Source organism: Hibiscus syriacus, unplaced genomic scaffold, assembly GCF_006381635.1.
Source record: "Hibiscus syriacus cultivar Baekdansim isolate YM2019G1 unplaced genomic scaffold, ASM638163v2 tig00111792_pilon, whole genome shotgun sequence".
In the NCBI taxonomy this organism is placed as follows: Eukaryota; Viridiplantae; Streptophyta; class Magnoliopsida; order Malvales; family Malvaceae; genus Hibiscus; species Hibiscus syriacus.
Window position 1 is genome coordinate 1,021,935 of NW_024063179.1, and position 27,954 is coordinate 1,049,888.

A 27,954-nucleotide genomic window follows, 5' to 3' on the forward strand; every position below is an offset into this window, starting at 1 on the left:
CTAATGAAAGGTCTGACTTTGATATGTTGTTTCCTTGTAATTCTTCTGCTATGAGAGAATTCAAAGATACTGTAACTGACCTTGATCTCATTGATCACCCTTATTTTGGGCCTTCTTTCACTTGGAGTAACAAGCAACAACACATCTTCCTAGCTAAGAAACTTGATAGAGTTCTTGTCAACCAGAACTGGATGAATTCCTTCCCTTCTTCTCATGTTGAGTTTCTTCCCCTGGTACCTCTAACCACTGTCTTGCTATCCTTTGGCTTTACAAAGAGGTTCAAGCTAATCGACCTAAACCCTTTAAATTTTTCAATTTCTGGACCCAGGACCCTAGTTTCTTGAATGTTGTTAAAAACTCATGGCAATATCTTGCATTTGGCAATCCTATGCAGATCCTTTTTTCTAAGCTGAAGAGACTTAAACCTCACCTTAAAGATCTTAACCAATCTTTCTACAGTGATCTGTCTGACCGGGTAAAGAAGAAAAGAATAGAACTAGAACTACAACAAATTAAAACTCTTAGAGGGAAGGTTGTTATTGAAGAGGAACTCAAATTACAAAATGAATTAAAGACTTTTGAAAATGTTGAAAATATGTTCTTAAAGCAAAAAGGCAAGGTTCAATGGCTTAAGGAGGGTGATAAATGCACTAAGTTTTTTCACTCTGCTGTTGCTTTTAAAAAGAAAGGGGACACCATCAGAATTTTGATTGATGAGAAAGGGAACAGATTAGAGACTTTTGATGAAATGTCCTATGAAGTCATTAACTTCTTCTCAAATCTGCTTGGTTCCCCTGACCTTAATGTTAAACCTCCTGATCCTCATCTCTTAAAAGACCTGCTTTGGTCATCATTACCTTCTGATTCCACTGCTGAACTAATCAAAAATGTCTCTAATGAGGAAATCAAAGAAGCTTTCTTCAACCAAGGGAATGACAAAGCCCCTGGCCCTGATGGGTACTCTTCTTTATTCTTCAAAAAGTCCTGGCCTGTTATTGCTGAAGACATTACTGCTGCCATAAAATAGTTCTTCCAGGATTCTTTCTTGCTTCCTGCTTTTAATGCCACAGCTATAACATTGGTTCCAAAAATTCCAAATCCAAGTAAATTCAAAGACTTCAGACCCATTTCATGTTGCTCTGTGGTTTACAAAGCTATTTCTAAGATCCTGGTCAGTATGTTTTCTAGATTTTTTTCCTGACTTAATAACTCTCAACCAAACTGCATTTATCAAAGGCAGAAATATTGTTCACAATACCCTCTTGGCTCAGGAACTTGTTAAAGGCTATAGCAGGAATTGTATTTCTCCTAGATGCTCTTTGAAAATTGATATTCACAAAGTATTTGACTCTTTAAATTGGGGTTTTATCATTTTTATCTTAAAAGCTCTTGATTTTCCTTCTGTCTTCATTAACTGGATTCAAATCTGTTTTTTAACTGCAAGTTACTCCATCTCTTTTAATGGGAGTTTAATTGGTCATTTCAAAGGTGCAAGAGGAGTTAGGCAATGAGGCCCCCTTTCTCCTTTCTATTTGTTCTCTCAATGAATATTCTTTCAAGACTTCTCAACCTAGCTGCTGCTAAAGGTACTTTTGGTTACCATCCTAAATGCAAAAGAATTGCTCTTACTCACCTCTCTTTTGTTGATGACCTTTTAATATTTTGCAAAGGGTCAGTGGATTCTGTTATTGGTATTACTACTGTCCTTGATCTTTTTTATGAAATGTCTGGGTTAAGCCTTAATGCTTCTAAATGTGATCTGTTTGCTGCTGGAATTTCCTCTGCTGATCTTGAAAAAATTAAACAGATTACTGGCTTCAAGCTTAGCAGACTCCCTGTTCGTTACTTAGGTATTCCCTTGGTAACTAGGAAAATTTCTGAAAAATACTGCTCCTCTCTCATTGATAATATTAAAGCTAGACTACAATTCTGGTCTTGTAGAACTCTCAGTTATGCTGGCAGATTGGAATTAATCCGAGCAGTGTTATTTAGCATTGCTAACTATTGGAGCAGACAACTTAATATTCCTTCCTTTATCATTAAAAAGATTGAACAACTCTGTTCAAGGTTCTTCTGAAAAGGGACTGACAAATCAGTTGTTGGTTCTAGGGTGAATTGGTAGAAAATTTGTCTTCCTAAATTTGAAGGGGGTCTTGGCCTCAGGGACTTAAGAACATGGAACAAGGCATGTCTGATGCTTCTTATAAAACACATTCTGGAAGGTGAAGGTTCTTTATGGGTGACATGGCTTAGGAACTACATTTTCAATGTCTATGACTTTTGGAATATTGAGATTAAGTCTTCCATGAGCTGGAACTTAAGACAAATATTGAAAATGAGACCAGAAGCTTTTTTAACTTTGTTGCCTTCTATGATAAAAGTCAAAGAAATCTAGAATGTTATCAGAGTAAAGACTCCTAAAGTCCCATGGCATAAACTGCTATGGTTCCCCCACCATATCCCCAAACACAGCTTAATTACTTGGATGGTTTTCCTCGACAGACTTCCTACAAAAGCAAGGTTACAACGCATGGGACTTCTTAACGACTGCCATTGTATTTTCTGTGGTGCTGCCATGAAAACAAGGGACCATCTTTTCTTCTAATATTCCATTGCTCGTTCTCTATGGACTGTTGTATTCTCTCTTAATGGTTTGCAGAACCATCTTTTGTCTTGGAATGATCTCCTTACTTGGGCTATTGTTAAATGGAAGGGTAAATCTCTCATCACCTATATCTTTAAGCTTGCTTTCAATGCACTTATTTACACTCTATGGGAAAAAAGAAACAAACAGATTTTTCAAGAACGTTCAAGGACCATTGAAGATCTGATTCAAGTCATTAAGGAAACGGTTGGTTTTCAATTAAGGGGTAGAAACCTTAATAGATTAGATACTGTTAATATGACTCTTTGTAACAATTGGGGTATTTTTGATTGCTGTTATTTTTTGTATGTAGCAATCCTTGTATCCTGAACTCTGTTTTTTATAGCATCTCTTGCTCTTTGGGTAATAATATGATTTAATTATCAAAAAAACAAAAATAAATATATTGATAAAATTAATGTTATAATTATTAAAAAAAAATTCAAACAGTTACACTTATAAGACATGTATCTTATTGACATATTAAAATTTGTTAATAAGTATTACATTATATTTATTCAAATTATTTAAAAATAATAAAAATAAATTGAATTAAAATTTAAAATAATTAAAATATATTTGGAGAATGGAGAGCCAAGAGAGTGTGGAGGTAGGGACGGCTCTTATCCCAAGCGAAAGGCCGGTGAAGGAAGAGGATATCACTCACTCGGCTATTTCTTGATTTTCCAAACCATCCTTATCCTCACCAGTCCCTTTTTTCTCATGTGTGGTGAAAACTATTTTTATATATAACTGTCACGATATTATATAATTTCCAACTTCTTTTCCATATATAAATATAGTTTTTTAATAGGGATGTTCATTTTCATATATAAAAACTATTATCATACAACTAGACAAAAGAAGTACGCCATTCTTACAATTTGAATGCAAACAATTTCTATGATTCGAATATTGATGTTTTATCTACATGTTAGTTTAAGTAGTAAGTAATTTGATATCGTTTAAATAATATCTAGAATTCGAGTCTTAGCGTATGCAAAAAATTCTCGTTGATAGGCTCATCCATTAAAACCATGTATGCGAGATAGATCAATTCAGATTAGTGAGGGCGAAATCTTGAAACCGATAAAAGAATAAAAAAAATATTGATGGTTTTGTTTATAAAACCAGAAGATGGTGAAGAAAGGTGGCTTTGAATGCAGTACGTATAATAGTATTAAGAAGGGTTGTTGCATGTATTTTTCATTTCATTTGTGGTTATAGTTTCGACACATTTAACTTTGTGTAATAAACAAGACACCTGTTCCAAGCTATCGTACAAGCCACAACTCTGTCTCCGTTGTTGTACAGGAACAAACATCCAATTCATCTTTAAGTTAATCATTTATCGAATCGCAAACCTTTCTTAAAAATATAAATCTGTTTTATTACTATTGATTGAATATTAATTTAATTCACATTTTTATCATTATAATATTTAAGAAATCGTAAATTTAAGTTATTCTTTTAGCTTATAAGCTACTGAACATCTTTGGGTTAGATTTGCTAGAAAAATTGTAATAAGCGGACCACACGTTGGCTGAATATGCGGAGAATGACAGTTGGCCCAATAAAGGCACACTTCATGGGTGAAATTTGTCTCTAAGATTTTCTTTTAGGGAGATTGGGAGGCTCTTATTCGCTGCTGGTTCCTGGTGGTATGATCGTTCATATTAGGTGGATATGACAAGAGACTAAGAAAAAGAAGGATAAAATTCCCTGCTAGAAGCTGGTGTAGTTTTCGTTGTACGATCCAAGACATGCTGTTATTTCTTGGCCGGTAATGCTAGATCGGGTGGCTATCAAGGATAGGCTTCGTCGTATAGGACTGACCATCGAGGGCTCTTGCGTGTTGTGAAGTGAAGCGGATGAAAGCAAAAATCATATATTCTTGGAGCGTTCGTTTTCGATTGCCATTTGGAGGACCTTTTTGTGCCGGTAGGGGTGCGACGACAGACGGAGCCAGGATTTTAGTTCAGGGGTAAAGTATAATTAATAATAGAAAATAGAGAATAAAATTAAAATAAATCAAAATTTAAAGGTCTAAATTGGTAATTATCCCTATCTTTTTAATGAAAAAAAATTGGGGCAGTGACCCCGGTGCCCACATGGCTCCGTCACTGGTTGCGACATGAAAGCTACAGCTGGGAAGTTGAGTCGGGCCCTTGATCGTTGGAAGGATAATTTTATCTCTACTTTTTTTTGTTTAAAATTTCTTAGAACGCTTTCATTTATATATATATATATATGTGTGTATAATGGTTAATTGGCAGACAAGGGAAACCCAATACCATGGCGAGTAGTCGGAAAAACAACAAACAACATACTCCCCAAAACCTCAATCCCAACTGGCAACGCCGTGAGGATCTCTCGTGCATGACTCGACGGCGTCGGGTAAAGGAAACTCACCACATTCTCATCAAACAATGCCATAGCTGCAAACACCAGTACAGACAAGCAAGCACGGACGAAGTCGATGAACCGCAGCTTATATTTCGCGGCGGATTCCGGCGGGAGCGTGGCCGAACCATCGGTAACCCACAAACTCTTAAGCGTGTCCAACCCGTAACACACATTGCCATCCTTGTTTCTGAAACTATCAGTGAAGCTCGACACGAAACACGACAGGCCGCAAAGGAACACGAGGACCGCCGTCATCAACAGTCCAACGTAGTCGCAGTCGCCTTGGCTGGTGAAGATCGGAGAGAGGAGTTGGAAAACGAGGACGGTGCCGGGGGATAATAGGTTAGCCAAATGTGTCATGCTTTGAAACGTTTGTCTTATTGTTTGCTGTATGAGGGTTTTTCTTTCGGCTTCTGCAGGTACTTTGCCAATGTCAAATTTTGAAGGAGGGGTGCTGTCGGGTCACCTTGTTCGTGATTCATCGCCTTCGAACTTAATCTCCATAGCTGAAAGCTTCTAAATTCTCTTTGACTGCTGGTATTTTAAGAGGCTTCTGTTGAGAAACTATATAATATATATATAAGAGTTTTGTCGGAACGTCTTTCGGTTGGACTCTGGAATTGGGCTTCAACTTAGGAAAATGGATTTAGAGTCGCCACCGACCACTTTAAAAATGATATTTAGGTTGATCAGACACCATCTTACCTGATCTGCGCCTTACCAGAAATATGTTGGGTTCGGGAGTCGGTTACGATCAAGGAAGGATTAACACCCTTAAACCGCCATTCGGTACCAATTAATTTTCCGGTTATCTTTGTAGCGAAAAATTAGAAATTTAAATTGAAATTTAAAACGTTCGATTTGAATAATTACCTTTGATCGGTTGAAAATGTCCTAAAAAATATCAAATTACTGCTAAATAATAGAATAAAATACAATAAGATGAGATGAGAAAAAAATATTGAAGAGATTAATGATTAAATTAAAATTAATTGAAGGGTGCAAAGAGAAAAAAAATCAAAGTTAAGGTACCAATTTAAAGTAAACAAAGATGTTTTTTTAATTAAATAGAACATTGCACATTCAAACAATTAAATAGCATTGGTCTACTGCCATTATTGAAGTGCTTACAAGTTGCACTTATTTTATCCAAAACAAGATGCCAAATAGAAGGCAATATAAAACCCACAGAACAAATAAGAAAGATGGCAAACTGGAAGTCACGTTTACTACAAGCTGATTTACCATCCTATTTTATCTCTGGAAATTATTAATGGATACCAAACGTACAAGCAGAAGAGCATAACATGTCCTGGTTATATGGTTTCTAAATTTCAGATTCTTAATTAAAAAAATACCATAATAACTCAAGTTTCGATTACCTGATTTGTTAATTCGCTGTTAAAGTGTGAATTGGGTCGGCACCAACATTGCTTCCATGGGAAAGCAAAAGGAAGCCCTTGGTAAAGGCACAGTTTTTGAAATTCCTTTTGGCAAATCAGTGTTTCATAGGCCTTCTGTAACGTTGGTTGTTCGTTGGACAGCTCCATATTTAGAGTCTAGGTGTTTTTGAAAGTCAAGAAATCTCATATTTAGAGTTCAATTTTCAAGCAACTGACCTAAACTAGATTCACTTACTCGACTATTCCATCTGTAAAGATAATGATCATCATTCAACGTCAAAAAGTATAGTAATTGTCATATGTAAATGATGCCCCACGTTGTCCGCACCTTATGAAAGGAAAAGGTTACCTTGGTTAATTGCAAGAGCATGGTACGGTGTTTGATTGTATATTCTGGGTAAGGTAAAAAGTCCTTGTTTTAAATCATGTTACTTTGTCAGAAATCTGTAACTTTGAACCATTTACAGAGTTTCTTAATTCAATTGATATTCAAAGAATTGCAAGTTTGCAAATGGATTCATTTCTCGTCATCATTAAAGTAACATAAATTTATTCAAATGTTCTTACAAAAACTTGAGAAAAAATGAAAAAAAAAACTCAAACAGAATGCCTCAAATGATGAAATGGTCTTCCTCACTTGGATGCCCTCGAGTTGTTGAAGTCGATCCAATTCTTATTATGTATTTTTTGTACGGTTCTCTTGAATGTGGAGTAGTTCTTGATAGTGCGCCCTGGGACACCGCTATGATATTCGCAATGAGTGTTCTCATCATACTACATGGGGTACAAGGGCTTCATGGATTTCTCTGGATATGGTGACACCATATGTGTGTCAAACAACTGTTGGTAAAGCTCCTTATATGTTATAGGATCGAAATGTTCTCATTTTTTATGAGACATGTGAACGTAATAAAAAGGAGAAAAGTAATGCGAAATATGCAGGAATGCATGATGCATGCAATGTTCGAGGCATTGATCCAAAAAATGTGTCTGTTATTATGAATAACCCTTATGGGGACAAAAGTGTTTTATCTTTTAAGGGAAAAAATATCCTGATAGCTTCTGACATGTTGACTAGTCTTCTGCATTCGTCTATCACCGGTTGAATAACCTGTCGAACCGATCTGGCTTCTCTGGATGAACCGTGAAAATGTTGAGTTGCTTTTTGTACTGGCCCAAGAAGTCTCGAATGACTGCATCTCTGGCATTTATCTTTTGTTGAACTTGTTCCCAACGAATATGTCATTGGAGTCCTCAATTGACAGGAACTATATGAAGTTTTTTTGTCTATTTCTTGAATTCGTTAGGAATGGTCTAGCTATCGTTTTGCCATTGTTGTCTTTGAAGGGACTCCCAAGATCAGTAACCTTCATCTTGCCACTGTAACCTCTGTCAGTCAGTTCTTCACAGATAGACTTTCATTGTGTTTGATGTAGACCTGGTTTATTCTAAGTCCTTTATAATGCAGCTGAGTGATATACTCTTCAATTGTGGGAACCACGTCTTCTTAATTGAATGTGACACATAGTCGCCTTGTAGTCTGTCCTCTGCATTTTCATCTATTGTATTACAACCCCTTTGTCCATTAATGCAGATTATTCATGTTTAACAAACACATTTTTGGTGGATCAACACCTCTTTTAAATTATGCAAGTGATAAAAATAAAATAAAACAAAACAAAAAATGAAAAGAGTTAGTGAGGTGAAAATAATAAAAAAGTAATCATGAAAATAAAAGTCCTACCCCACATGCTTATTATTCCTACCCATATATGATATTTATCACGCATGCTAATTTCAAGCAAATCCTAACCGCATATTTGTCTAGTTGGCATGCTTTAAACAGAAAGTAAAGCAAGAAACAAAGTAGCCTAGGGTTTGAAATGAGGCTTTGGGGTGGGCTCTAATTCTCTGTATTCTCTCGGTTTAGGTTCTAAAGAAGGTACCCGAGTTCTCCTTGGGATTGTCAGACCCTTAGTCCTAAACTCATCACAGGCTTGCGTGGACTAAGTTAAACTTGAGAGGAAACATTCCCTTATGCCCATACAGAAAATAAATTTACAAGAAGACATAAGGTATATGAATCCCGAAGGCTACTTGCTAGGCCCGCATGGTGAATAAATTCACACGAAGGCATCACTTTCACCTCCACTTAAAAGGGTTTGGAGCTCGGGTATAGAGCCTGAGATGAAAATTTTGAAAATATGAAATCATTGAAAAAAATATTAGTACAACTATTTATTTGAAAAATAGTAAAAGATAAATAATTGGAATCGAATAAATAAATTAAAATTTAAACTTTTAATTTTCGGGAAAAAAAAAGACAACCGGAAATTAATTTCGGCCTGACTCACTTACCTGTCCCCAGCGGAGTCACCAAGCTGTCGGAACCGTCTTTCGGTTGGGCCCTGGAATTGGGCTTCAACTTAGGAAAATGGATTTGGAGTCTCCACCGATCACTTTAAAAATGATATTTAGGTAGATCGGACACCGTCTTACTTGATCTGTGCCTTACCAGAAATATGTTGGGTTCGGGAGCCGGTTACTGTCAAGGAAGGATTAGCACCCTTGAACCGCCCTTTCGGTACCAATTAATTTTTCAATTGTCTTTGTAGCTAAAAATTAGAAATTTAAATTGAAATGTAAAAACGTTCGATTCGAATAATTACCTTTGATAGGTTGGAAATGTCCTAAAAATATCAAATTACTGCTAAATAATATAATAAAATACAATAAGATGAGAAAAAAATATTAAATCAAAAATATTGAAGAGATTAATGATTAAATTAAAGTTAATTGAAGGGTGCAAAGAGAAAAAATCAAAGTTAAGGTATCAATTTAAAGAAAACAAAGATATTTTTTAATTAAATAGAACACTGCACATTCAAACAATTAAATAGCATTGGTCTACTGCCATTATTGAAGTGCTTACAAGTTGCACTTATTTTATCCAAAACAAGATGCCAAAATGGAAGGCAATATAAAACCCACAGAACAAATAAGAAAGATAGCAAACTGGAAGTCACGTTTACTACAAGCTGATTTACCATCTTATTTTATCTCTGAAAATTATTAATGGATACCAAACGTACAAGCAGAAGAGCATAACATGTCCTGGTTATATGGTTTCTAAATTTCAGATTCTTAATTAAAAAAATACCATAATAACTCAAGTTTCGATTACCTGATTTGTTAATTCGCTGTTAAAGTGTGAATTGGGTCGGCACCAACATTGCTTCCATGGGAAAGCAAAAGGAAGCCCTTGGTAAAGGCACAGTTTTTGAAATTCCTTTTGGCAAATCAGTGTTTCATAGGCCTTCTGTAACGTTGGTTGTTCGTTGGACAGCTCCCCCTCGCCCATTCGTCATGGTAAAGTTCGATGCAAAATTCAGACAATCGCAACATAAAGCATGGCCAGGGGTGCTTATTCGTAACAGTGAAGGTCTTATAATGGGGGCACGTCGTAGAGAAAAGTAGGAGAATTACCTTGCGTTTCAGGTTGAGGCGATGACGGTGAGGAGATGTTAGAGAAGCTCACAAGCCTTGTCCAAGATGCTTCTTTGTGCTCAGTTCTGATGTTCAACATGCTCGAAACAAGCATTTCACGAGAAGAAGAAAAACAAGGCTTGATGTTTGCCATGTATGAACCAAGAGCTGTTGCCCCCCTTCTTTTTATATTCTAAGTTCAGCAGTAGAATGTGGTTTTAGGTGGGCGCATCTTGTGGGGATCGAACATGGGGCTGAGAATTATGGAGATGTGGGTGGAGAACGTGGTTGAGATAATGGTGGGGTAGTTATGAGATAATGGTGGGTGGTTGGATCCTTGTTGGACCTATAAACAAAAAAATAAAAAATATATAATAATAATAATAATAATAAATTATAATAATAAAAATATAAATATAAAATTCGGTCAAAAATTAGTGTCTACAAGATTGAAGACAAAGACATGTTTTTGAGTGGGGGAAAAAGGGAGGGAAGAGAATGAAACGATGCCTTGCAAGTAAAAGAGGCCAAAATATAGAAATAATAAATAAAAAAAGTTTAATAATGCCCCAATCCATATTCTCTTTAAGTTCTAAAGTATAGAAAAAAAGTTTAATTATGTCTGTGTTGTTAAGTGAACAAAACACGATACAATTAAAAAATTGATTTTAAAATTAATTAAATTTAGTTATTTGATATTTTAAATCAAATTTAAATAAACATATTTTTTTGAGTTCAAACCAAGTTAAACTTTCATAATTTAAGTATTTAAAATTTTGGTTAACAAAAATGATGTAGATGCATTTTTAATTTTTATTAGTTTTAACTTAAATAAATGTATTATATTTTTGACTAAATTCAAATAAAACTTAAATGATAAAATAAAAAGCATGTACTTGATTAATTTAAATTTATATAATTCGATCCAATTTAATTTTAAGATCTATTCACTTTTAATTAGGGATAATTATAGGTCGAGTTTTTGGTCCACTCATCTGATCCAAGTGTAAAAAGATTTCACTTGACCTAACTTTTAGGATAAAAACTCACAGTCGACCCAACTAGATCAGGCCATACACAAATATATGTATATATATTATTTTTATTAGAAAATAAGAATTTAATTGAAAAAAATAGGTAAAGAGATATTATTACATTATCTCAAATTAGGTAAGAGACAAATATAATATTTACATTATCATTAAAACATTGACATATCCTAAACATTAAAAAATAAAAAATAAAAATCAACCTTATAAAATCAGTTGAAATTAAAACTCGTCGTCTAATGTGAATACATACATATTCATGATTCGTTATAAGCCATAATGAAATCAAAGACAAAGGATTATCGTGATTGGTTTTCAATTGACCGACTTTAAGGAACAAGTTGTGGAGGTTTCCAACGAGGATTGTGTTGCATGGGGAAATGTCAGCAGATGTCACATTTTTGGCCGAGACGCAATACATGTGAACTGGCTGGCTAATCATCTATTATTATACAGGTTTCAAATTGCTTATGGTTATATTGTTTCCCCACAAATCTATTTAAGAAAATGGATAGGCTCATCGCTTGCACGTTATACTTGTATCAATGGGAGATGGGGTGGACGCAATTTCAGGCCAATTGTCATCCTAACTAATTTATGTTACAAAATAATAAGTTTCTATGTTAAATTATTCGACCATTATATCCAATATAATAATATAAATATGATAAGAAGGAAGGAGATGAGATTGTTCGAATTTAAATGCAATATTTAATACACATTTATATAATATAAGCTGTTTGAATTGTTAAACAAATAATATAAGTTGTTTATTACCATATCCGTAATTAATTTAAAATGTTTTATATTTCACATTGTAATAGGATTAAATCCAATTGCATTTATTACTCTTGTCACACTAAATAAAATATTTAAGTTGGATAAACTTATGGTTATGGATAATTTTAAGGGAAATTCAACTATCGACGAGCATCATTAATGATGAGTACAATTAATTTAATTTATAAAAATTTAAATTTTAAAGGACTCAATATATAATTATAAATTAGTTAAAAAATAAAAGGTAAATTATTTAAAATAAAGGGTAAATTATATCAGTGACCACCTAACTATTGCCTTTCTTCATTTTGACCGCCATTTTTAAAATTTTATCAATCAGACCACTCAACTGTTTAAATGCATTCAATTAAGCCACTTGCCATTAATATTTAACGGATGAACTAATGTGACAGTTAAAATATTTGATATAATTACACATTTGGTCATTGTTACTTATATATTATATCAATATGATCCTAATTTTAATTTATTAAAATTAAATATTAAATAAAATTATTAGATATATTTATAATTTTATTTTTTATAAAAGTATTTTGAGAATAAAGTATTGATTAAAGTATAAAAAAAATTAAAGAATTGATTTTAGGATAGAATTTACAAAAAAAAGTTGTAGTAAAAACTCATGTTGAATAAAATATAGGGTAAATTAGATATTTAGTCACCTAATTATTCGTGTGGTTTCGTTTTAGTCACCAAACTATTTGTTTTTTTCTTCAAAATCATCACTAACATTACGTTTTTATTTTATTTTAATCAACAATAGTTAAAAAAATTAACGGTGATGTTAACATGTCACCATAAGGTAATGTCACATCATCATTGAAAAAATTAAAAATGTCAAGTTAGTAGTTATGTTAATTTTTAACCGTAGATGATCAAAATGAAATCAAAACCTAACATTAGTAAAGTTTTTGAAAAAAAATAGATAACCTAACAGAACCAAAATGATATTTAAGTGATTAAATACATAATTAATCTTTTTTTAGTTAAGAAACTTTCTCTACCTGTGATAAGAAAAAACTTTTAAAATTCATATTAATTTGGAGTAAGTATAAGATGATATATGTTCTAAGATAAATCTCAACCTTTTGACTGCGTCCTAGAATCTAGAAAATTAAATGATTTATAATGATGATTTTTTTATTATTATTGTCGCAGTCTTCTTTCGGTTGAGCCCGAAATTGGGATTCGACTTGAAAAAATGGGTTAGAGTCACCACTGATCATTTATTTTTTTTAAAAATTTGGTTGAACGGACACCATCTTACCTGATCTGTGTTTTGCCAGAAATATGTCGTATTCGGGAGTCGGTTACAGTCAAGGAATGATTAGCACCCTTGAACTGCCTTTTCGGTACCATTAAATTTGCCAGTTGTTTTAATTACGAAAATTAGAATTTAAATTAAAATTTAAAAAATTCTATTCGAACTGATTACCTTTGATTGATTGGAATTACTACTGAAAAAAGTCAGAAAGGTGTTAAATAGTAAAATAAAATAAATATAAAAAATTAAATAAAAAGGAAAGAATAAATAAATAAATAAATAAATAAATCGAAGAATTATATAGAAAAATGTTTTTTTAAAAAAAGAAGGAAGTAAATATTAAATTTCAAGGAAAAATGAAAAATAATAAAAAGAAAAAATCTTAAAAAGAAAAAATAGAATAAAATAATAAAAAAATAGAATAAAAAAGTGGAAAAATAAAGAGAAATAGAAAAAAAAAATGTTAAACTTTAAAGAAAATACAAATAAGAAAAAAAAAGGATCAAATTGAAATAGATTGAAATTAAGGGATTAAATCGGTACTAAAAATGATCTGCAAGAGAAAAATAAAAAATAAGGAGGCCAATTCGCAAAATATAAAAAATATAAACAATGATTAAATTGATTAAATTGAAAATTCGGAAGCAAAATTACGAACGGTGACCAAATTGAAATGCGCTTCAAAATAATAGGGACAGCAGAAAGAATTTATCTATTGGATAATGTTGAATTATGTTCCGATATAACAAATTTAAAGGCAAAATATTTTTGGACTTGAATTGAATTTATTCAAAATTTTAAAAAGGTTTCAAAAATAATTCAAAGTCCATTTAATTTGAAATTGAGCACAAAAATGTTTTGATGAACAATAATAAATAGTACCGATACTGTGTAAATAGTAATGAACAGTACCGATGCTAAAAATATCGAATGTAAAAGGTTTACTGATGCACTGCTACAGTGTACCGATACACTCACTGTTCACACAACCCAACAGTCATAAAATTTGAATTTAATGAAGGGGTATCGATGCACCTTGATAGTGTACCGATACACTTTGTTTTGGGCTGCCTATTTTTATAGAAAAATAATCCTCAAACGGCTCCAAAACATCCTCAACGGCTATATACGACTTCAAACTCATTCCAAGCTATAAATACAAGCTGAGGACACTTGAAGAAGTAAGAGAACAACTATCCAAGCAATCAAACACAAGAGAAGAGATTTTTATTCTTATTTTCCTTTCTCTTGTAAATATTTGTTCTTGTGAGCTTAATTCTTGTAAACACCTACCTTTGAGAGGTTTATTTGTTTACTTCTTTTATCCTTTTGTAAAGGGGAAAGGTTCTAGCTAAGCCCGTGTAAAAGCTAGGGAAAAGTTCTAGTTTATCCGGTGAAAAACTAGGGAGTTGTAAAGGTTATCTCTTTGTCCTTAAAAAGAAATAACAAATTAGTGAATTTGTTGGAAAATCCTTGGTGAAGAGCTAAGGTAGTGGATGTAGACTTGGTTGAGAAGTTGAACCACTATAAATCGCTGTGCAATTCTCTATCTTTCAATCTCCTTACTCTTTAAAAACAAAAATTGTTACGACCCCTCTTTACAAACCGATTCAGTTGTCGATTCGAGCTTCCGAAAATCCCAACAGATAAATACACACATGTCCTCCCTTATAAATAGCCTAAAAACCAAAAAAAACTTCATTTTTACCCATTCCTCAAAAAAAAATTCCCAAGCCAAAAAAATCCTCTCAACTATCCCCATTCGACCAAGGGCCGACCACCACTCCGGCAACACCCCCACTGTGTCGGCCACCGCTTCGACAAACTCCCCAAAATGCTCATCTCACCCTCGAGACCCTAAATCCAAAACACCAAAATCGAACCCATCCGACGTAGATCTAGGCTAAAATGTCTCGATATATACCTTTTCCGGTGATCCCTCGGTTTTCCAGCGTTCCTCTTTATAATTTCGAAGGCTTTTTTGTATGGTTTTGCTTTTGTTGAAAACATTTTGATGTTTCAATATAACAAATTAAGTATAAATGAATTTTAAGATTTTACAAATCATTTTCTAAGTATATTCGATTTAATTATTCAAATATCAAAATATTACTCAAAGTCTTTCAAAGTTTGATTTCAATCCTTACTAAAGTTTAAAATTGTGTTTTAAACTTAAAATATTTTTAAAACAATTTTCACAAAGTATTTCGAACAAAAAAATGAGCCAAATATTAATTTTTCAAAGTAGTGTACCGATGCACCATCTAATGCATCGATGCACCCTTGAATAAATTGAATTTCAAATGCATTTTGTGTACCGATGCACAAGGCATACATCGATGCACTCCTAAATATTTTGAACATCGAATGCATTTTGTGTACCGATGCACAGACCATGCATCAATGCACTCCAGGCTCATTTGAAACATCGAATATATATTTATGCATCGATGCACTCCTAGTGTACCGATGCACTAAGTCTTCCAACGTTCGAAATATTTGAATTTTACACATAGTGTACCGATGCACCTTGCCTATGCATCGATGCACACACGCTCCCAACTGTTTTATTAATTGATAATTACACTATAACGGCTCTATTGACTTCACCAATGATCCCCAATGTTCAGAAGTAATCCAAGGTATATTTAAATAAGCTTAGAAGCCATTGATCAAAAACAAGAAACAACAATTGAGAGAGAATCAAAGAGAAAACTTTAATACATCAAGGTTGAGCTATTCAAGCTTATTTTTCATTCAATATTCATTTTGCTTTCAAGAACACCATTTGTACTCAATTATATTCATTCTTGAGTGTTCTTCCTTTGTTCTAGAATTGTGCAAACAATTTACCTTGTGGGGTTTTTCTTATAAGTTTACAAAATTTGTGTATTTCTCTTTGGGAGAGAGTGTGCTCAAGAATTTGGGGTATAATTCTTGAGGGAATTGTAAGGGTTACTCTTTGTCCTCAAAAGAAAGAAAAAATTAGTGAATTTGTTGGAAAATCCTTAGTGTGGATAGATAAGGTAGTGGACGTAGACTTTGGTTGATAAAGTCGAACCACTCTAAATCGTTGTGCAAATATTTTCAATTTCTGCAAAAGTTTCCACCAAATTTTTAATTGCCAATTCACCCCCTCTTGGCTATTTCGTCGATTGATTAACTCAATAATTGGTATCAGAGCCTCACTCATTTGAAGGTTTAATCGCCTCTTGAGTCGATTCAGGAAGAGTTATATCGATAATCAAGTCATCAATGGCCTCCAATTCAAGCCACGACTTCAATTTTGATTCATTGCCCGTCAACAATTCTCATTTCTTCAATGGAGCTAATTATGCTTATTAGAAGAATATAATGATGTACTTCATTCAAGCAAGTGACATGAGAGCATGGAATATCATAGAAGACAGATATATTAAACCTTCCACTTTTCCAAGATTATGGAGTGAATGAGAGACAAGAATGTTCCAACTCAACTCTAAAGCTATCCATATTATTTTTTGTGCTCTTGAACCAGATGAATACATGAGAGTTTTATCTTGTACAACCGCCAAGGAGATATGGGATAAACTATAAGTCACTCATGAAGGTACAAACGAGGTAAAAGAATAAAAAATTAGTCTTCTAACTCATAGCTATGAAAATTTCAGGATGAAACCGGATGAAGATATCAAAGCTATGACGAATAGATTGTCCACGATTGTCAATGGTCTCAAATCATTTGGAGAGATCATTCCAAATGAGAAGCTTGTGAGGAAGTTAGTTTACACTCTTCTAAAATCTTGGCAATCAAATAAGACAGCGATCATCGAGGCTAAGAACTTAAAATCCTTAACTCTCGATGAGCTAATTGGTACTCTCCTCACTCATGAAATGATGCTTCAAGATGAGGTAAACCTCGAAAAGATGGATGAGATAAAAAAAGAAACAGAGAAGAAGAAGATCGTGTGAGTTGCTCTCAAATCCACAAGAGATGAGAGTAATTCGGATGAAGATGACGATGACGAGGAGATTGAATTATTTGTCAAACGGTTCAGAAAATTAATGAGGCCCAACCGAGGAAGAAAATTCAAACGAAACGAAGGCTTCAAAAATGAATCAAAGGAGAAGGACCCGATCATTTGCTATGAATGCAAAAAGTCGGGGCATGTCAAATATGATTGCCCATAATTGAAGAAGAATGGTCAATCAAAGAATAAGCAAAAAGCTCACGTGGCTACATGGAGCGATGAAAAAGGTTCCGATTAAAAGGAACAAGAAGTAGTAAACTTGTGCTTGATAGTATTTGGGGAGGATTCTCAAGTAACCTCTAACTCATTTGATTCAGATGATTTATCTTATGATGAGTTATTAGAGGATTATAATGGGTTGGCTTCGGATTATAAGACTTTGTTTTCAAAAATACAAAAATGATATTTCAAAATTGAAAAATGAAAATAGTCTTATGTCCAAAACCACAATGATCTTGAAAGTAAGATCAAAGAATTGCAAATAAATTAGATAAATTTGAAAGAAAAACACCAATTTGCATACTTACATTCAAGAGTAAATGACGATCATCAAAAGAAAATTGATTATCTTAAAATTTCTTTTGATAAAGTTGGAACAAAACGTTTTGAAAATGGAGAAAGTTCAAAATCCAACTTTGTTAGAAAAAGTTTTAAAAACTACAATCATAGAGGTCCCCAGAGAACCTCAAATGGTAAAATCATTAGAAGTATATGGGTTCCTAAAGTACTCATTACGACTAAAGATAAGGATATCCTACACAAATAGATACCTAAGGGGACTAGGATTTTGGAAACTAATGAATATGGACCCAAAAGAACTTGGGTACCAAAAATTAAAATTTAATATATGTTTGTAGGAAAAAGAGCATTGCTACAAGGCACGGGAAACAAATTCAAACTCATGATACCTTGATAGTGGATGCTCAAGACACATGACCGGAGACAAGAGCCGGTTCATAGAGCTTAACGCCAAAAATGGAGGAGAGGTGACTTTTGGTGATAATTTAAAAGGTCACATTGAAGGTATAGGTACTATAGGTAATACCTCTTCCATACAAATTAAAAATGTATTATATGTGAATGGATTAAAGTATAATATATTGAGTATTAGTCAATTATGCGATAAGAGATTCAATGTCATGTTTGAGACTAGTGGTTGTAAAGTTGTTGACATTGCATCTAATCAGATTATGGTTGTTGGTCATAGAATAGGAAACATATACATGGTGCATTTAAATTCTATAGATATGACTAATTTATGCCTAGTTGCTAAGGATGAACATGATAGTTGGTTATGGCATAGGAGACTATGACATGCTAGTATGAGTGTTTTACAACGACTAATTCAAGGAGATTTAGTTCGAGGGTTGCCTAAACTAAAATTTGATAATGATAAAATATGTGATGCTTGTGCTAAAGGAAAACAAAAGCTAGTTTCTTTTAAATCCATTAATGATGTATCAACTAGTAGAGGTTTACAATTGATCTATTTAGATCTTTTTGGCCATCTAGGACCACTGGCTTGAGTGGAAAACAATATGCATTTGTCTTGGTAGATGACTATTCTAGATATACTTAGGTTCTATTCTTAAGTACTAAAAATGAAGCATTAGAAAAATTTATCATGTTTTCAAAAGTAATCCAAAACGAAAAAGGTTACTTCATAACTAATGTTAAGAGTGATCATGGCACTGAATTTGAAAATCTTGGATTTACTGAGTTTTGTAATTCTAATGATATTAGCCATAATTTTTTCACCACCTAAAACCCCTCAAGAAAATGGAGTTGTTGAGAGGAAAAATCGAACTTTAAAAAAATGGCTAGAACCATGCTTTGTGAAAACAATTTGCAAAATATTTTTTGGGCGGAAGCCACAAATACCGCTTGTTACGTCATTAATCAAGTAATGATTAGGCCTATTTTGAAGATAACTCCATATGAACTTTTCAAAAATAAAAAGCCTAACATTAGCTATTTTCATCCTATTGGATGTAAATGTTTTGTTTTAAACAACGGTAAAGAAAATCTTGGAAAATTTGATGCTAAAAGTGATGAAGGAATTTTTCTGAGTTATTCCTTAAATTCTAAGGCTTATCGGGTATTTAATAAAATAACTTTAGTTGTAGAAGAGTCTATACATGTTGTTTTCAATGATAATCTCCTTCCGAGGAAGGATTCTTGTGTAAATGATGATGTAGGTATTGTAAACACAAATGACGTTAGACATAACGTTGGAGAACCATCATCAAAGGAAGAAACGAAAGATGAGGTAACTCATGATGTTCTCGAGAATCCAACCATTGAAGAAAGAGAAGTCTCTTACCCAAGAGAGTACAACTATGTCAAGGATGATGAGATAATAGGTGATCCATCCAAAGGGGTAACAACTCGATCTTCTCTTAGAAATATTTGTAATTATGTAGCATTTATCTCATGTATAGAGCCTAAGAATATTAAAGAAGTATTAAATGATAAACATTGGATTATGGCTATGCAAGAAGAGTTAAATCAATTTGAGAGAAGTAAAGTATGGACATTAGTTGAAAGGCCTAGTAATAAATCTACTGTAGGTACTAGATGGGTATTTAGGAATAAGCTTGATGAAAGTGGTTATATAGTGAGAAACAAGGCTAGACTTGTTGCTCAAGGCTATACTCAAGAAGAATGCATAGACTATGATGAAACATATGCTCCCGTAGCTAGGATGGAAGCAATTAGAATGTTGTTAGCATTTGCATGTTTTCATGAATTTAAATTATATCAAATGGATGTTAAAAGTGCATTTTTAAATGGTTTTATAAAAGAAGAAGTGTATGTGGAACAACCTCATGGTTTTGAAGATTCAAATTTTCCAAATTATGTTTTTAAATTGACAAAAGCACTTTATGGTTTAAAACAAGCTTCAAGAGCTTGGTATGAAAGATTGTCAAACTTTTTAATTGAAAAAGGTTTTTCAAAAGGGAAGGTTGACACTACATTGTTTTTAAACTATAAAGGTAAAGATTTATTAGTAGTTCAAATTTATGTTGATGATATAATTTTTTGTTCTACTAATGATGTTCTTTGCCAAGAATTTTCTAAGCTAATGCAGAGTAAATTCGAGATGAGCATGATGGGGGAGCTCTCATTTTTCTTGGGACTCCAAATCAAGCAAAGAAAAGATGACATCTTCATCAATCAAGCTAAGTACGTCAAGGATATGCTCAAGAAGTTTGGACTAGAAAATGGGAAACCTCATGTCACTGCAATGAGCTCATCAACAAAGCTTGACAAAGATGAAGGAGGTAAATGTGTGGATGTTAAATTATATAGGTCAATGTTTGGATCTTTGCATTATCTAACCGCAAGTAGACCATACATTATGTTTAGTGTTTGCTTATGTGCTAGATTTCAATCATGCCCTAAGGAATCACATTTACTAGTTGTTAAAAGAATCTTTAGATACCTTAAGGATACACATAGTTTAGGACTTTGGTATCCTAGAGTCTCTAGCTTTAGCCTACATGCATTCTCTGATGCGGATTATGACGGATGCAAAATAGATAGGAAAAGCACCTCCGGTACTTGCCAATTCCTAGGAAATATGTTGATTTCTTGGTTTTCAAAGAAACAAAATTGTGTTGCATTATCTATCACTGAAGCGGAATACATTTCAGCCGATTGTTGTTGTGCACAAGTTTTATGGATGAAACAATAACTTTTTAATTATGGAATTGAAGTATGTACTATACCTATCAAGTGTGACAATACTAGTGCTATTTATCTCACTAAAAATCCCATACACCACTCTAGAACTAAGCACATTGAAATTAGACATCACTTCATTAGAGATCATGTCGCTAAAGAATATAGTTCTAGAATATGTTGATACTTTGCATCAATTAACGGATATTTTTACAAAACCTTTAGATAAAGAAATATTTTGGACAATTAGGAGAGAATTAAGTTTAACCAACCTATCTTGACTTAGTGTTTAGCACTTTTTAACTTTGATTGAAAAATGCTTATAAAAATAACTCTTTTGATTGCATTCTTTACTATTAGTTAGGGGGAGTTTATGATTCTTAGTGAAAATTAATTATATGTTCAAATGAAGTTTAAGAATTTGATTTGATTGATTGAACATAGTTAATTTTCAATATATGAGTTGCCAATACCACTAGAGCTAAATAATTTCGCATTTTGAGTATTTAAAACGGATTTTTGACATTTGTGTGCATAATGCATCGATACACTAGTTAGTGCATCGATGCATCCCTTGAATGTGCATCAATTCACCATGAAGGTGCACCGATGCACTCTTTGAATGTGCATCGATACACCAGTCGGGTTTTGGGTTTATAATGCTTATTTTCTTCATTCATTCAAAAACCCAAACACTCTCAACCGTGCATCATTCATCCCTCTCACACCCTAATCTCAAACTTGCTTTAAAATTAACGTTTTATGGTTGGAATTCAACTATTCTTCAACTCCTACTCATGCTTCTATCATTAAATTGTGCAAAACATCATCACATTCTCACTCAAATCCAAATTTCAAGGTAATATTTTCTAAAACCCCTGTTTTATTGATTTTTGAACTTAGGATTAGTTTTGATTAGTTCTAGGTTGAACAAATTATCGGGCATTGATTGTTTAGTGTTTAGAAACTAGATTTACAACCAGTTTCATCAAAAACACTTAATTTTTCAAAATTATTTTTGAAATTCGAAATAAAAAAATCAAAATTTATTGTTTTAGTTAAAATTTTTGATTCAATTATGTTGTTTTCATGAAAACTATACATATTATGATCTTCAAACATTATTTTTCAAATAGTTTTCAAAACTTTGCCCATTAGGATTCGGTTTAGAGAACCTTGACTATTGCGGACTCAATTGAGTTTTGGGATTGATTATATTGTATACATGTTTTAAATTTGCAGGTTACCTATCTCATTTCGATTCTTAAACCATGTCTAATCCTAAACGACCTAGGACATCATCTTCGAGTCGCTCTAGTCAAAACTGACCTCCCATTCCTCCTCCATCACAAAATCCAAACCCAAACGAACCCGAATTAACCATCCTTAATTCTTGCTTTAACCAACCCGATCTTCGTCAAGATGAACTATATGATAGGTTCGTTAGTCATTTCCAATCGTACAAAATCAGAGAAGAACGTATCCCTTCCATTCAAGCAATGGAGGATATTAACTTTGAGTATCTTCCTATCCTTCGATCTTTAAAGTTTGATAAATTGTGCCAAATTAAGCCCATTGTCTATCAACAATTAGTCCGCATTTTCTATTCCAATGCGGTATGTGTCCAAAATACACGTAAATCCGAAACTATAGCCATTAGATCCTACCTTTTAGGACAAACCATTTATATTGACTCGGACACAATCGCTAATGCCTTTGGTTTAGACAACAACGGAATAGATAATGAGAGATATATTGTGGCAACTTCCTATCAATCTAAGGGTAATGTTAGTACTTTACAAACTCACCATGAGGGATTCCTTCATTTAATGATCTCTTGGTGGCTTAGACCATCCAGAGGTAGGTGCTCTTCCCTTAGGGCCATAGATTTATGGTGGATACATTGTATCCAACATAATAAGAAAATTAATTTGCTACAAATTATTTTTGGTGAGCTTGTCGATACCGTAAACGTCATTCCTTCTAAAAATGTTGAAACTTTAGTTTACGGTTGTCTTCTTTCTAATCTATTTATCAAACTAGGGCTAAGGTCTTGGTTGATATTCCCATCCCTCTTCAGAAACAAATTAATCTCACTTCTTTAAAGAAATCGGGATGGAAGAAGGATAAGGAAACGGGTCAATAGGTTTATCGACCTACAGAGCAAACTCCAAGAGCTAGCTCTTCACGAGCTCCACCTCCACCGGCACCGGCATCAGACGATGATTCGGAGCTTCAGCAACTAATGCAAGATATCGACGATATTGACGATGAAGCACCCGAGGACACACCGACACAGCAAGAAGACCAAACGCCACCATATTTTTGATCTTTCTTAGAGTCGTTTGATCTGAGGTTTGCATCCGTGGAGTCCCATCTCACTGCTATAGAGGCTAGACAACATGAGATGAACGATCGTTTAGATGCGCTCATGCTCGAGATGCGAACACGATACCCTCCTCCTCCGATCCTCTTATGGATTAGACCTTGCCTTGCTCTGCTTTAGTTTGCTTGAATTGAATTTTAGATTGTTAAAACTTTTGATGTTTTTGGATTAGATGTTTGAATGTTTGGATATTATGGATATTGGATGTTTAAACTTAATATATATATTTGGTTTGTTTAAATTTTTAATCTTCATGTTTATTTCATTTTTGCATCATTTACATATTAGTTGCAATATGACCAATTTACCATTTCACATTGTTTATGAATATTGATTTATGAAAGTAATGGCTAACCTTTCTCTTGATTGTGATCTTAGCAGCTTAAACTATATTTATTTAAAATCAATTAGCTAATTTTTTCAAAGTCTTTCTTTGAATTAAACGTTTTATAGAGTCTTTTTGATTTAACAAAAAGGGAGAGAAAGATGTTTTATAGTAAGGGGAGTAATTTTTCAAAAAAAATCTTAAAATTACTCAAGTGTTTTGTTATATCAAAAAGGGGGAGATTGTTGAAAACATTTTGATGTTTCGATATAACAAATTAAGTATAAATGAAATTTAAGATTTTACAAATCATTTTCTAAGTATATTTGATTTAATTATTCAAATATCAAAATATTACTCCAAGTCTTTCAAAGTTTGATTTCAATCCTTACTAAAGTTTAAAATTGTGTTTTAAACTTAAAATATTTTTAAAACAATTTTCACAAAGTATTTCAAACAAAAAAAACAAGCCAAATATTAATTTTTCAAAGTCATTCGCAAAACTATATATATATATTTTCAAAAATTATTTACAAAACTATATAATATATTTTTTAAAACCAATTTTTAAACAGTATATTATATGTTTTCAAAATCGTTTTCTAAAAATTATATATTATATCTTTCAAAAATATTTTCAAAATTATACTATATTAATATATGTACATATAAATAAATATATAAATAAATAAATAATAATTCTGACGAAAATGAGTGTCTACAATTATATACTTTCTTTCTTTATTATTATCTTAATTCGTTTTTTTGTGATAATATAATTTCTAATAATTTTATAAAGTATAAAATGGACATATTACATTAAAGTAAATATAAAAGTTGTTGTTGAATCAATATTTATATGTTGAAAGATACAGTGCTTGAATTGATAACGGCAAGATGGGGTTGATTGCTAAATAATACTCCATATATATATCATTATTATATATGATAGAATAAAATCAATTCTTTTTTATTTTAATTTATTAAAATTAAGACCAAATTGATATAATATAAGTAACAGTGATCAATGTGTAATTATATCAAATATTTTAACTTCCACATGAGCTTCACCGTTAAATATTAACAACAAGTGGCTTAATTGAATGCACTTAAATAGTTGAGTGACCTGATTGACAAAATTTTAAAAATGATGGTCAAAATTAAAAGGGACAATGGTTAGGTGATCACTAGTATAGTTTACCTTTATTTTAAATAATTTACCTTTAAGTTTTTAACTAATTTAGATTTATACGTTAAATCCTTTAGAATTTTAAATTTTTATAAATTAAAATTAATGGTACTTATAATTAGTGGTGTTCATCCTACTAGTTAAGAGTAGAAGAATTTGAAACTTTTGGCCAGATTTTATGAATTTAGGTTGGAATACATTTCACCCGTCTTAAAACCTTAAATGAACCTTAAAGAAGGAGGGTGTTTGAGTCTTATTATGAGTTGTATCTTTTTAACAGTATGGAATGATTATAAAATTAATATTTATTTAGAATTTTTTAATTATTGATTGCACATATATATATATACCTTATAGATATAACTGTCGTTATAATTCTGTGAAAAATAATATTTTTTATCACTGAAATTACTCGATAAATTTTAGAGTTTGAATCCTATATTCAGATGATGATCAGAACTTTAATTTGATCTGTTTTGGATCGACGTTGAAGTGGGCTTTGTCTGTTGATGTTCATCCGGTTCAAACTTTATAACATAGATGGCTGCTCCATTTACAAGATGCAATTCAACAATGACTAAACCCACTTTTGCATATGATCCATCGTGTGACTATTTGGTAACATGATGATGCCCAAATCTCACATCCCAACAACAGCACACCTTATCGGGGAATTCAAATCCAAACTTTTTTCAACTCTTTTTCAGAAATGTTTTAAATCGATGATTAGTTTTTTGCCAACCTTTTAACTCTATTATGGTTTGTGTATCGTGTAACATCAGCAATTATTTCTAATTATGTTTCTAAGATGCACAAGTAATAACACAATCAAAATGAGTTGAGAATGAGCCACTCTTGTCTGCAAACAAACTCATTGGGGGTGAAAGGGCCCTCCACCACCAACCCCACTTTGTCTCCAATGATTGAAACCCTAAACCTTTTCATCCACGGCCTCCACTTTTCCCCTCGATTTCTGGTGATATGCATGCTTGGGAAAACTCCCAAAATCACCTACCCACCACCTCGCTTTTTATTCACAAAGGTTACACAAACTAAAATGCTGAATAAATTCCCTTGTTTTCAGTACTATGTTTCACTCTTTTGTAGATGATGAAAAAAAAAGAAAGAAAAAGAAAGAAACGCTCTCATTTACTCTCTTCATTTGCTTCTTCAAAACACTCTTATGTCGACGGTGTCGACTTCGTCGGATATCGATCGGCTTCCCTCTCTCACTCTTTTTCACCCCGGAGTTTCTTCCTCCCTTTTTTTGCTACTATGATGTAATCACTTGTCTCTGTTTTCTTTTTAATTGTCTTTGTAGTAATTTCCATTACCTCTAATTTTTATACGTTTCTGTCATTAGAATTTATGAAGGTTTAAAACTAGGGTAGCGGAATAGTATTGCCTTAGTTTAGGTTTTAATCTATTTTGACTTTATTCCTTCTCGTAACTTGCTATCGCTGACTTCTGTGTATCATTCTTTTCATGTTTCCTCTTTTTAAATTTAGTCGGGACTTACGTTTCTGTCTATATGCAGAGATTTTTTACGCATGAATTTATTTGCAGGGATTACTTCCCATTACAGACGCGCATATAAATGACGACATATGAAGATTGTTCAACTATGTATTTATTTATTTATACATGCATTGTTTATCTTTATTTTTAATTTTCTAACTGTCGGAGGTCTTCCACGGAAGCTGCTCTCAACCTGGCGTTGGAGGCAGCCTACTAACCTATCTCCCCCTTACCCCATTGCATATGGGAATAGAGTTTTGTTATTGTTGTTGTCTACTTTAACATCAGATCTAGATTTTGAATATGAAAAGCCCTCACCAGTGTTTGTTTTCCTTTTGAGAAAATTATTAATCCAAACTCTCAATCTATTTATCTGTTTATTTCCCAAGTCACGTGATGAACATGTGGAATCTGCCATTGTTGAGTGAGGTCTATAATTCATGATTATACCATTCTTGTAGATTGTATTGAAATCATGAACATCTCATACACATAAAGGCTCCATCTATTGAATTATTGCTCTACAAACTATGAACAAATCTTAATCTACTGATTTATCTAAAATAGCTAGTTTAGTAGTTTGCCCCTTTGTCAAACACTGTATACTTAGTATATACAGTGGCATATCTAGAAATTCTTTTAGGGTGAACATACATATATATCAATAATAAAAAAAATTAGATACGATAAAATTTTATGGTGAACACCATAAAATTTCAGGTGAGCACACATAAATTAAAGAAGTTTGTGCCAAAAGAAGAGAGCTGAGAAAAATGATGTCAAGATGTTTAAGCATGGAAAAAGTTCTTTATGAAAACAAAACAAAATAAAAATGGTGGGGAATGGTGTGAATGGGAGCAATTTAGAATTGAAGCCTATGATGACAATCATGGTTGTGAGCCAGATCTTTTTACATTTTTTAAGGTAAAATACACAAATAATCATTAAACGGTATTAAAATGCTATTTTAACTATTAAAGTCTCAGAAATTACAAAATCGTAATTAAACTTCATAAATGATCACTAAAATTCCTAAAACTTCAATAGTCAAATAAACCATTTCAAACATAACTTAATGACAAATTGTCTACTTTATCCATCTTTTATCAACCTTACTATGATGAATAAAAGCATATCCTCCCCTTCAAAGTTTGTAAAAAGGGCTTGATTTTTGGTCCCACCCAAATATTGGTAATGGTGGATTACATAAAACTTGGTCCCCTTATCTTTCATAAGGTGTTGGGTTGTCATGGAACAGTTCCACCACTAGGGTTTTATATTTTATTCAACTTTTTCTCTGAAATTTTAATCCATGGACAAGACTGGGTCATCATTAAGAAAAAGGTTGATATGTGGTAGCTAAATTACCAAAAATTAATTTTTAATATTTAAAAAAAATTCACTAAAATTAGGTATTTAAATTTTTTTCTGTTATGCTTTTAAATGCATAACGTTAAAAAAATATTTTTTTATTTTTTTAAAAATCTAGACGTGACATGTGTAACTTAAAGACTTTTTTTAACGGTATACACCTAAAATATAACAAATAAAACTTTAAATACATATTTTTAATGAAAAATTCTCTAGACAATAAAACATTTTTCGAGATATTTTTAAAAACTTATTTTTGTATTAAGCCCATAAATAAAGGCTAAAACAGGAGTGTAAAACAATTAAGAAGAATGTAGATTTATGGTGGTAGCTAAGGCATCATCATAAATGAAGGTTAATGCACGCGGTAGAGTACTTGGTGACAGCAAAAGAATTGTTGGAACCTCGTTATTACGTA

The 27,954-nt window shown here is 32.6% G+C and overlaps 1 protein-coding gene across 1 annotated transcript; it reads right to left on the reverse strand.

The window, feature by feature from the left end:
* Positions 1-4,909: 4,909 nt before the first annotated feature.
* LOC120170769 (protein DMP4-like) lies at positions 4,910-10,093 on the reverse strand. Its single transcript, XM_039178638.1, has 2 exons — positions 9,940-10,093; positions 4,910-5,463 (listed from the first exon to the last, which is right to left on the reverse strand). The coding sequence occupies exons 1-2, from the start codon at positions 10,091-10,093 to the stop codon at positions 4,910-4,912; spliced, it is 708 nt and encodes a 235-aa protein (XP_039034569.1).
* Positions 10,094-27,954: the final 17,861 nt, after the last annotated feature.